This window comes from Puma concolor, chromosome C1, assembly GCF_028749965.1.
Source record: "Puma concolor isolate L17-30 chromosome C1, mPumCon1.1.hap2, whole genome shotgun sequence".
In the NCBI taxonomy this organism is placed as follows: domain Eukaryota; kingdom Metazoa; phylum Chordata; class Mammalia; order Carnivora; family Felidae; genus Puma; species Puma concolor.
Genome location: NC_141674.1, coordinates 61,927,427 through 61,939,978, shown reverse-complemented (window position 1 = coordinate 61,939,978; position 12,552 = coordinate 61,927,427). Strand labels below are relative to the sequence as shown.

General features: G+C 35.5%; 1 protein-coding gene across 5 annotated transcripts in view; it reads left to right on the top strand.

The window, feature by feature from the left end:
• LRRIQ3 (leucine rich repeats and IQ motif containing 3) overlaps nt 1-12,552 on the top strand; it is a 257,386-nt gene that overhangs the window by 227,731 nt on the left and 17,103 nt on the right. For 4 of the 5 annotated variants that reach the window (XR_015254801.1, XM_086717280.1, XM_086717282.1 and 1 more), the window contains one exon: nt 3,070-3,799. Coding sequence is in view for 4 of the 5 variants with exons in the window: in XM_086717280.1 (XP_086573406.1) it covers nt 3,070-3,799 (730 nt within the window). In the remaining variant the exon portion in view is untranslated. Of the gene's footprint in view, nt 1-3,069; nt 3,800-4,237; nt 4,405-12,552 lie in introns of those variants that run through there. The other variant, XM_086717281.1, reaches the window with a different exon arrangement.

The following is a 12,552-nucleotide window of genomic DNA, read 5'->3' as shown; positions in this document are numbered from 1 at the left end:
TCTTGACTATGCTTATAGTTTTACCTAAAAATCTCTGTTATTGGCTCCAAATATTTGTCTCCAGATATGCCCTCTCTTACATCATTTAGATTCAGCTCATTTACCTACCTGTTTGCTAGACATCTGTAGCAACTAACTGCTTATGATAGCTTCTGACTTTATATTTTATAAAACAAAATTTCACATATTTTTTCTTTTTTTCACTTCTGCATCTTTGATTGTCACTCTCCTCCCATCCCCTGGGAATGCCTTGTTTCCTATTCTCTTGCCCACACCTTTGCAAATTAATTGAATTTTCCCATATACGCAAAAGGTGGGCCTTATAGTATTACAAGTGTAAAACAAATACTCTTCTTAAAACTAACCCAGCTGTTACCTTCTCCAGAGCAGTTTTGCTGACAACTGCCTACCCTAACCCAGATAGGGTGAAGTGTCTTTCTTCTATGTTTTCAACACTTCCTGTGTATACATACTTTTATCTTAACATTTGCCACAATATTTTGAAGAAATCTGCTTTACTTATTTGCCTCCACTACTATACTATAAGGTTTCTTGAGCCATCACTGTCTTCATTTTTTGAAGATTCTAGCTCATAGTAGGTAGTACCAACATATTTATTCATCTTAGTCAAGTTGAGCTTTTCACCTACAAAACTATAATTAAAGAAGCTGAACTTACTTAGTGAGGTGATTTTTAGATCACACCCAAGGATGAGGCTGGTTGTTAGGAGAACCAACCACATGGTTAGAGTTTGGAAATTTTAGTCCCAACCCTCAACCTCTGGAAAGAGGAGAGGGGAGGGAGATCGAATTCAATCCTCAATGGCCAATGATTGAATCAACCATGCCTAGTAATGAAGCCTTCATAAAAACTCCAAAGGACTGGGTTCTGAGAGCTTCCATGTTGGTGAATACGTGGAGATTTGTACAGTGATGTGCTTGGAGAAGGAGCATGGAAGTTTTGTGCCCTTTTCCCATACCTTCCCCTATGTATCTCTTCTGTTTGGCTGGTGGTGAGTTGTTACATCCTTTTACCATAAACCAATAATATAGTAAGTAAAATGTTTCTCTGAATTCTTTGAGCCACTCTAGCAAATTGAACCCAGAGGAGGTTCGTGGAACCTCCAATCTATAGCCAGTTGGTCAGAAGCACGGGTGATAACCTGGACTTATTGGCATCTGAAGATGATAGGGATTCTTTTAGGACTGAACCTTTAACCTGTGGGATGTGATCCTGTCTCCAGGTAGATGTTGTCGTATTTGAGTTGAATTTCAGGACACCCAGTTGGTGTTGGAACATATTTTGATGGTATGGGGGGGAAAAATCCCAATCCCCCATATGAATTGAAATTAATAACCAGAACTTTAATTTATTAGTTTGTATTTTCTATCCCTAGTCTTTTATTCTTGGCCAGCTTTCTCATGCCAGGATTTATACATAAAATGAAATAACACAAGAGAGTACTTTTTCTAGGTAGTTGCCCAGACCATACCCTATTTACTTTACAACTGAAATTCTGGATTTTGTCCCTTTGTATCTAGTGCCTTGCTTTGGACCCAAACTTTTTTTCTTTTAATTAAAAAAAATTTTTTGAAATATTTATGAATTTTTGAGAGAGAGAGAGAGAGAGAGAGAGAGACAGAGCATGAGTGGGGGAGGGGCAGAGAGAGAGGGAGACACAGAATTCTAAGCAGGCTCCAGGCTCTGAACTGTCAGCATAGAACCCGACTTGGGGCTCGAACTCACAAACCGTGAGATCATGACCTGAGCCAAAGTCAGAGTCTCAACTGACTGAGCCACCCAGGCTCCCCTGGATGACTTTGTATTCTGGTGAATTACCTTTTTTATTTGCTAGACTTGATTTTCTACTTCATTTTCGCCTCTGCTTCCTTTTCTGATGTTGACGTTCTTATGGCCTCTAATGAAAATCATGCCTATTTGCTTCTTCCCTACTGCCTGCCTAGACCACAGGTCCTACCTTCTTTATGATCACCTCAACTTCCGTAAAACCTCCACCATCAGATTTGCATTTGACATATAAAGACTTTAAGAGAATTTTCTATTAGAAAAACTAAAATCTTTGTAGACTACGGTTAGTAGAGATGTAATTTTAATAGAGGGAATTAGTCAAATATGGAAAACATCTTTTTTCTAAGACTAATAAGCATAACTTTTTTCTAACCTGTATTTGCCACCTGATACTGAATTCATAAATAGGTTTATCAGAAAATAAATATGTGAACAATAATGTGATTCAAGCTATTATATTAGTTAGGTTGGCTATAATAACAAATAGACCCAGAAATATATATTGACTCAAACATAATTGCCATTTATTTCTAGTTTATATGAGTCCAAGTTTGACTAATCCTGGCCAGTGAGTAGTTTTTCAAGCAGTGATCCTGGGAGCCAGGGACTTTCCACCTTGTGGATTCACCATCTTCTAGGGCCTTATTCTTATCTCTGTACAGTGAGTCGGAAAAAGAAAGAAAATATAGAAAAGATATATTTGTTTCTTAATAGTCTTGAGCTGGAAATGACACATATCACTTCTGCCCACATTTCACTGTAGAGGACTTAGTCTCATCACCACACATAATAGCAAAGGAGGCTGAGGGATTCATGTGTCAAATATAAGAAAAAGCAATGTTAATGGCCGCTATTAGTTCCCACCAGAATTAAGAAAAATATGGTAAAATGGATTACAAATTCCTTTGCAATATGAGATAATAAATATATCTAAAAATAATATGCATGGTGAAGTACTAAATGTAAGATAAGATACTGCTATTGAGTTATTGCAAGTTAAGTAATTGTGAGAAATAATGTAGGAAATATAGGAATCAGTGCATTTTTATGTTAAATGGTTTCAATAGTGATTTCCCTCTCCAAAATCACTATTAAAACACAAGTTTAAAAAGAACATCAGTAGGGAAAAATGTTTCTTAATAGCGCCAATGACAGGTTTTTGTCAACTTTATTAATGTAGCTTTCAAAATAATAGGGACAGAAAATAAACTGTGCTTAGCACTTACATATTGTATTATATTTGTCTTCCCTGTGGTGTAGGTCAGAAGGAATCTGAAGATGAAACTGAAAGTGAAGAATTGGATGCCAGCTTTAGGATATCAGTGTTCAAACTACCCATACATACTTCAGGTTCACTCAAGTATGCTGCATTATTGAAAGAAAAGGAGCAAGATTATTTTCCTACATATGTCCAGCCATTTTCTACCACTCATCAAAAACCAGAAATTACAAAAAAGGACATGCTGTTGAAGGGTAATGTAAGAAAAGAGTTTTTTATAACACACAGAACTGGTATAAAACTCCGAACACTTTGTGATATTGATAAATGTTATTCCGAACAAAAGAAGCAGGAAAGCCATAAAAAAAAAATAACAGCTGTAACTCTGGCACAAGTTGCCCAGGAAAGAGTTAGCTTAGCTGTTCAAGAAAACTTAAATAAGAAAAAAAATGCTGCACAAAAACTAATTGCAAAAGATAATGAGACAATTCGGAATGGTTTACAACAACTTTGGCAGGACAGATTCAATTACCTTGAAAAAGTTAAAGAGAGGAGAGCTCGGTTTCTGAAAGAAAAAAAACAAAAGGCTGAAGACCGTTTATTAATTCAAAACATAAGTAATGAGCGCACTCTTTTATGCAAAGGAATGATTAAAATGGACAGATTGAGGAAGAATCAGGCTGTCTTACAAGAGAAAAGTCTGATTGTTCAGCAAAGACTAGAAATGGAAAAATATCAAAAGTATTTACTTAAACAAATGAAGGAAATTAGGTAAGTACAGTCTTGATAATATAGAAACTTTTAAGTCCATTACATGTGAATATTGCATACTAAGTGCTGAGATCTAATAAACAGTACTTTGTTTACAACATGATATATTCTCTTTGAAAAAATAGAAACTACAACAAAGATGAGACAATAAAACGACTGTATCCTGTATCTCATCCCACCTCCACCCTTATCCGGTAAAACCTGCTTCTCAAACAATGGTTTTTCTTATCATAAATGGCATCATCATTAGCCTCTTGACAGTGCTAGAAATCTCAGTGTCTTTTACAACTCAGTCTGTCTCATCACCAATATCCAGTATGTTTCCTTAATCATTTTTCTGCTAAAGGGAGTCTCAAACTGATCCTTTTAGATCCCGCTTTTCCCATTCTAATGCACACTGTCATAATCACTCTAAGAATTCACCTTTTATCCTTCAAGGTGAAAGTTCCATCTCCATTCTCCAGACTTCCTTTCCTCAACCCATAGCGGTTCTCCAGCCTACAAGCCTCAACTGTCTTTAAAATTTAGTTCTGATCTTTTGTTTTTGTTTTGGCTCCCTCCCTCTCTAGCCTTTTTTATTATTTTTTTCTTTTTCCCTTTTTTTCTTTTTCTTTTTAAAAACTGAGAAAAAACTGAGAGTTGATGGGGGGTGGGAGGGAGGGGAGGGCGGGTGATGGGTATTGAGGAGGGCATCTGTTGGGATGAGCACTGGGTGTTGTATGGAAACCAATTTGACAATAAATTTCATATTTAAAAAAAATTAGTTCTGATCATGTTACTTCCTACTTGTGTATATTGACACCTTGCAGTTGTCCACAGTATAAAATCTAATCTAAGTGGCATTTCAGACACCATGCTTTGTTCCAGTTTATCCAGACTCATCTCACTAAATTTTTTGCCATAGCTTCCTCTCTCTTCCCCTAACAGCACTCTGGATTTGCTCCTGATAGATTAAATTATTCTGTACTCCCTACTCAGATTTGGAGTTTCTTAATCCAGTGACCTTACTAATACTATCCCCTTTTTCTTCAAATATGCACTCTGAAAGGGTACTACCAGCCCACCAATGCTAGTGCTATCTACGTATCATTATGCAACACAAGCCTCTATGTTATTATGCAAATTAGAATGCTTTGGAGTGCTCAGATTGGTGAGGATAAAATACTTGTTATTGTTTCTCCAGGGAGACAACATCACTAGTGGCTGATGCTTGCTGAGTGTGGCTGTGTTTCGCCCCTATTTGTTCCCATCATGCAGTGTATGAACTGTAAAACCACTGACAAAATTCATCCTTTTATTATTCATCCTTTAGTAACCAACTGAAATAATATCTTCACTTTTAACCCTTCCCCAACTGCTCTTCCAGTCTGAATTAATCCTTTTCATTTGGCAGTTCTTTCATAACACTTTATTTAAATCTCAGTTATAGCAGTTATCCCAAGACAGCCTATATCAGGTTAGCTTGTAAAGTCCTTTATAAGATAATTTGGTCTATCTTTCCATATCAGTATCTAGTACAATGCTTAGCTTCCAAAATTATTGCATAATTATTTATTGAAGAAAATAGGTAAAAAAAATTTGAAACCCAGTTTTTAAATTAGTAATGGTTGTATGTAAGTCCATTTAAGTCATATACTAGAGCCTGTGGGGCATGGCAAATTTTACCATACCTACACCAGTAGCTTAAGTATTAAGTACACTTATTAATACTTAAGCCATTGCAATGAGAAATAATGCATATTTTTTTTCAAAATGCTTGTATAGTGAAGATATGTAGCCAGAATTATTAAATATATACGAAAAATATAATTAACCAAGTTTTGAGAATAGCTTCACTAGCTATTAAAATACATATCTAAGAACAAGTTCTTATTTCATGATAATAAATTTTTCGTACACATTTTTTTCTTTCTCTCTGTGATCATTGGCATTTCTACTGAGGAATACTTACCTTCAGTTAGAATTATTCACATGGTAATTCACTTTCAGCTGTTGAAGATGTCAGGTGATGTGGGGACATAAAGATTATTTGGCCCCAAGAAACTGAAAATCTAGGTGAGACAAGTCATCAGGCAATAAGACTGCCAGAGTTAAATAATAATACAAACAATAATATAAAAACTATCAAAGGACCAAATTAAAATTTCCAGTTAAATGGTAGGTAATAAATAGATGAGAGTAATCTAAGATACCTTCAAAGAGAGGGCATGACTAAACATCAAAGTGTTAATTCATTTCAGTTCTTCCCTACACTCATACAAAAATTAATAACATATTCTTGATCCTCTAAGAACCCACAGTTCGATGGCAAATATAAGCGTATATTTGAATAATTACAAAACATAGAAGTAGGAAATTTACAACTGTGAATTTGAATTTGGAAAAGAAGAAAGCTGAGAGGAAATTATTATTGGCAGAATGGATGAGCAAAATTGGAGAGCTCAGAATAGGAAATGTGGGGGGAGAGGAAGGATGTAGTGAATACTGTTCTACTTACAGCAGAGGTTTATGAAGGAGAGTAGTTGAAAGTATAATTGCTTAAGACACATTAAATTGGATTAGAAATGGCCTGTAAAGTTCAGTGGATAGTCACATGTCAAAGACCATTAGGAATACTACCAGGAAAAAAAAATTGCATTTTAAACATGCGTTTTACCACAGACCCTGCTTTTTGAGAAATGCCATAGAACACTAATTCTCAGAATACATTTTGGACAAAGAAGTCTCAAACAAATGCAAATTTTTTTAAAATTGTTTCATGATGATTTTGTGCAAAGGCTCTGAAAATTAGTATTGATTCAAAATATATTAAGCTATATTTAGTAAATTTAAGCTTTATTAATTTTCAAAGGATCTTTTTGTTGAGGTATAATTAGCATATATCATTCTATTAGTTTCAGGTGTACACCATGTTTTAATAGTTGTATATATTGCAAAATAATCACACTAAATCTAGTTAACATCTGTCACCACACATAATTACAATTGTTTTTCTTGTGATGAGAACTTTTAAGATTAATTTTTCAGCAACTTTTAAATATGCAATACAAGTATTATTAACTATAGTCACCATGCTGTACATTACATAACATAACTTACTTATTTTATAACTAGAAGTTTGTACCTTTTGACCCCTTATGTTTTACCCACTCCCCATCCCCTACCTCTGGCAAGCACCAATGTGTTCTCTATATCTGTGAGCTCTGTTTGTTTGCTTGTTTAGATTCCACATATAGGTGAGATCATGTAATATTTGTCTTTCTGACTTATTTTACTTAGTATAGTGTCCTCAAGTCCATCCATGTTGTTGCAAATAGCAAGATTTCCTTCTTTTTATGGATGAATAATATTCCATTGTATATATACCACATCTTCTTTACAAAGGATATTTTTTTAGAATGTAAAACTGTTACTCAAATATAAAATAAACACATCAAAGATTTTATTTAACTCATTAAAGAACCAGTAAGATGTTATAACCAGTTCAAATGACAGTTCTAAAAGCGTGTATATGTAAAGGCAATCAGGAATGCCACAATAAATTTAGTCATTATCCACTGGCAATAATCAATTATAACTCCATTGGACAAAATTCACTTATACTTTATAGACAAGAATCATCTGTATTACTCATAGTTTTATTCAACTTATAAAGTTGTAAAATAGATCAAAGAGATTGAAAGGTACAGATAACTCTGAAGGGTGCACCAGACAGCATTCCCAGTAATTTTTGTTTTTTTACTCTTTCAAAGTCTTTCACACTATTTCATCTGATATTAGATTGAAGCTTATCAGTCACAGTTTTATCCTGGTGACATTTTAACTGTCCTAACAATGTAAATACATATGTTTAAGGCTTGTCTAGAAATACTTAGAGGTCCATATAGCTGCTTATTTCATCTACATTTAAAAAAATATTATTGAAGTATAGTTTACATACAAAGCCATATTAGTTTCAGGTATACAGCATAATGATTTGACAATTCTATAAATTACTCACTGCTCACCACCTTAAATGTAGTTACCTTCTGTCATCATATAACATTATTACAATAGTATTGACTGTATTCCTGATGCTGTATTTTTCATCTCTGTGTTGCCAGAGGGAAGGTCGGTTGGGGGAGGGGTGAAATAGGTGAAAGGGATTGAAAGGTACAACTTCCAGTTATAAAATAAATAAATCATTTATGTTTTTAACTGCCATAATTAAAAACTATGGGGTGTCTGGGTGGCTCAGCAAGTTAAACATCAGACTCTTGATTTCAGCTCAGGTCATGACCTCACAGTTCATGATTTGGAGCCCTGCTTTGAGCTCTGTGCTGGCAGACAGTCTGAGATTCCCTCTCCTTCTCTCTTTCACCCTCACCCGCTCGTGTTCTCTCTCTCTCTTTCTCCCCTCTCTTTTTCCCTCTCTCTAAATAAATAAATAAAATTTAAAAATAGTTTGTACTAGATAGGAGCATAACTAGCCTTTTCCTAGTTATAAGCAATTTTTGAACTATTACTGAGGTTCTTTACATACCTTTTTAGGTATGAAAAATATTCCATATTTTTCTCTTCCAAAATTTAAAAACATTTTCCTTAATGTATTCTCTGTGTGTGTGTGTGTGTGTGTGTGTGTGTGTGTGTGTGTATGATTTTTGGAAATTTTTATAATTTAATAAAAAATATATTTTGGAAAGAGAATGAAAACTAGTATGTCAAAATACAAACCTAGTACAAATCAGTGTTACAGAAATTCAGTCAGCTTAGTTTTATCAGAGTAAATTGTCTGGTCATCATTAATTTGTAGAGGATACAGAGTCAAATGAGCTTCCTAATGTATCTTAACTGAATTATCTTCTCTTGCAAGCTGCTGCAAAGATATTATCCTTATCCTTGAAAACATACAGGAATAAGGCAATGTTCTGGTTATGTAGGTAATATGTCCTAAAAGGCATTACTGAGTTTTATTATAAATGTTTCCAAGTGAAGATTTTGTATCAACATGCAGAAGAGAGCTGTGAGTCAAAAAAGGAAAATCTTTCTAGAGACTTAAGCGGTTTTTTGGCTCTTTTTCTCTTGGTTGATTCTTCACTAGTGTATCAAACCACTTGACCTAAAAGCATTTTGATGAATCTCAATAACTGGTGAAGTCATTACTGAGAATGCAGTTTCTGATCCTACTGTGGAATGAGGATGAATGAAAAAAGAAAGCGAAACCATACAGCTCTAGTTTAGAAAGTTGATAAAATGCCCCCAAGGGTATTTAAGAGTGAATAAAAAAGAGACATTGAAATGAAAGAATTTATTATATATCAGGTAAAAGCTGGTCATGAGCTTTCTAAAATATTCTTGTTGACACTCTGAAAAAGTGATGATACTGTTCAGGACAGAACAACAGGGTCCAGTAGAGTATCAATTAGCATGGACGACCTGGCACATAAGGTACTATCTAATTGCATCATCTTTTCCTTGTCCTTTGTTTGGTCATCAATTTACCTCCTAGACTACTCTCTTCATTCACTGTGTGTTTATATTCTGGTTTGTAAGGCTTTTCTCCATCCAACTTCAGCTATAATCACAGTGAACTTCCAAATTCATAAGAACAAACCTCCCAGTTGCCTAACAAACATTTTTGGATTTCAACAACCTGTAAACTGTATCCCAGAGGAGGAAGAGAGAGGGAAAGGTGCTGAAGGGGTACTTGAAGAAATTATAGCTGAGAACTTCCCTGAAGTGGGGAAGGAAAAAGGCATTGAAATCCAAGAGGCACAGAGAACTCCCTTCAGACGGAACTTGAATCGATCTTCTGCATGACATATCATAGTGAAACTGGCAAAATACAAGGATAAAGAGAAAATTCTGAAAGCAGCAAGGGGTAAACGTGCCCTCACATATAAAGGGAGACCTATAAGACTCGTGACTGATCTCTCTTTTGAAACTTGGCAGGCCAGAAAGAATTGGCACGAGATTTTCAGTGTGCTAGACAGAAAAAATATGCAGCCGAGAATCCTTTATCCAGCAAGTCTGTCATTTAGAATAGAAGGAGAGATAAAGGTCTTCCCAAACAAACAAAAACTGAAGGAATTTGTCACCACTAAACCAGCCCTACAAGAGATCCTAAGGGGGACCTTGTGAGACAAAGTACCAGAGACATCACTACAAGCATAAAACATACAGACATCACAATGACTCTAAACCCATATCTTTCTATAATAACACTGAATGTAAATGGACTAAATGCGCCAACCAAAAGACATAGGGTATCAGAATGGATAAAAAAACAAGACCCATCTATTTGCTGTCTACAAGAGACTCATTTTAGACCTGAGGACACCTTTAGATTGAGAGTGAGGGGATGGAGAACTATTTATCATGCGACTGGAAGCCAAAAGAAAGCTGGAGTAGCCATACTTCTATCAGACAAACTAGACTTTAAATTAAAGGCTGTAACAAGAGATGAAGAAGGACATTATATAATAGTGACAGGGTCTATCCATCAGGAAGAGCTAACAATTATAAATGTCTATGCGCCAAATACCGGAGCGCCCAAATATATAAAACAACTACTCATAAACATAAGCCACCTTATTGAGAAGAATGTGGTCATTGCAGGGGACTTTAACACCCCACTTACAGAAATGGATAGATCATCTAGACACACGGTCAATAAAGAAACAAGGGCCCTGAATGAGACATTGGATCAGATGGACTTGACAGATCTATTTAGAACTCTGCATCCCAAAGCAACAGAATATACTTTCTTCTCGAGTGCACATGGAACATTCTCCAAGATAGATCATATACTGGGTCACAAAACAGCCCTTCATAAGTTTACAAGAATTGAAATCATACCATGCATACTTTCAGACCACAATGCTATGAAGCTTGAAATCAACCACAGAAAAAAGTCTGGAAAACCTCCAAAAGCATGGAGGTTAAAGAACACCCTACTAACGAATGAGTGGGTCAACCAGGCAATTAGAGAAGAAATTAAAAAATATATGGAAACAAACGAAAATGAAAATACAACAATCCAAACGCTTTGGGACGCAGCAAAGGCAGTCCTGAGAGGAAAATACATTGCAATCCAGGCCTATCTCAAGAAACAAGAAAAATCCCAAATACAAAATCTAACAGCACACCTAAAGGAACTAGAAGCAGAACAGCAAAGGCAGCCTAAACCCAGCAGAAGAAGAGAAATAATAAAGATCAGAGCAGAAATAAACAATAGAGAATCTAAAAAAACTGTAGAGCAGATCAACGAAACCAAGAGTTGGTTTTTTGAAAAAATAAACAAAATTGACAAACCTCTAGCCAGGCTTCTCAAAAAGAAAAGGGAGATGACCCAAATAGATAAAATCATGAATGAAAATGGAATTATTACAACCAATCCCTCAGAGATACAAACAATTATCAGGGAATACTATGAAAAATTATATGCCAACCAATTGGACAACCTGGAAGAAATGGACAAATTCCTGAACACCCACACTCTTCCAAAACTCAATCAGGAGGAAATAGAAAGCTTGAACAGACCCATCACCAGCGAAGAAATTGAATCGGTTATCAAAAATCTCCCAACAAATAAGAGTCCAGGACCAGATGGCTTCCCAGGGGAGTTCTACCAGACGTTTAAAGCAGAGATAATACCTATCCTTCTCAAGCTATTCCAAGAAATAGAAAGGGAAGGAAAACTTCCAGACTCATTCTATGAAGCCAGTATTACTTTGATTCCTAAACCAGACAGAGACCCAGTAAAAAAAGAGAACTACAGGCCAATATCCCTGATGAATATGGATGCAAGATTTCTCAATAAGATACTAGCAAATCGAATTCAACGGCATATAAAAAGAATTATTCCCCATGATCAAGTGGGATTCATTCCTGGGATGCAGGGCTGGTTCAACATTCGCAAATCAATCAATGTGATACATCACATTAACAAAAAGAAAGAGAAAAACCATATGATCCTGTCAATCGATGCAGAAAAGGCCTTTGATAAAATCCAGCACCCTTTCTTAATAAAAACCCTTGAGAAAGTCGGGATAGAAGGAACATACTTAAAGATCATAAAAGCCATTTATGAAAAGCCCACAGCTAACATCATCCTCAACGGGGAAAAACTGAGAGCTTTTTCCCTGAGATCAGGAACACGACAGGGATGCCCACTCTCACCGCTGTTGTTTAACATAGTGCTGGAAGTTCTAGCATCAGCAATCAGACAACAAAAGGAAATCAAAGGCGTCAAAATTGGCAAAGATGAAGTCAAGCTTTCGCTCTTTGCAAATGACATGATATTATACATGGAAAATCCGATAGACTCCACCAAAAGTCTGCTAGAACTGATACATGAATTCAGCAAAGTTTCAGGATACAAAATCAATGTACAGAAATCAGTTGCATTCTTATACACTAACAATGAAGCAACAGAAAGACAAATAAAGAAACTGATCCCATTCACAATTGCACCAAGAAGCATAAAATACCTAGGAATAAATCTAACCAAAGATGTAAAGGATCTGTATGCTGAAAACTATAGAAAGCTTATGAAGGTAATTGAAGAAGATTTAAAGAAATGGAAAGACATTCCCTGCTCATGGATTAGAAGAATAAATATTATCAAAATGTCAATCCTACCCAAAGCTATCTACACATTCAATGCAATCCCAATCAAAATTGCACGAGCATTCTTCTCGAAACTAGAACAAGCAATCCTAAAATTCATATGGAACCACAAAAGGCCCCGAATAGCCAAAGTACTTTTGAAG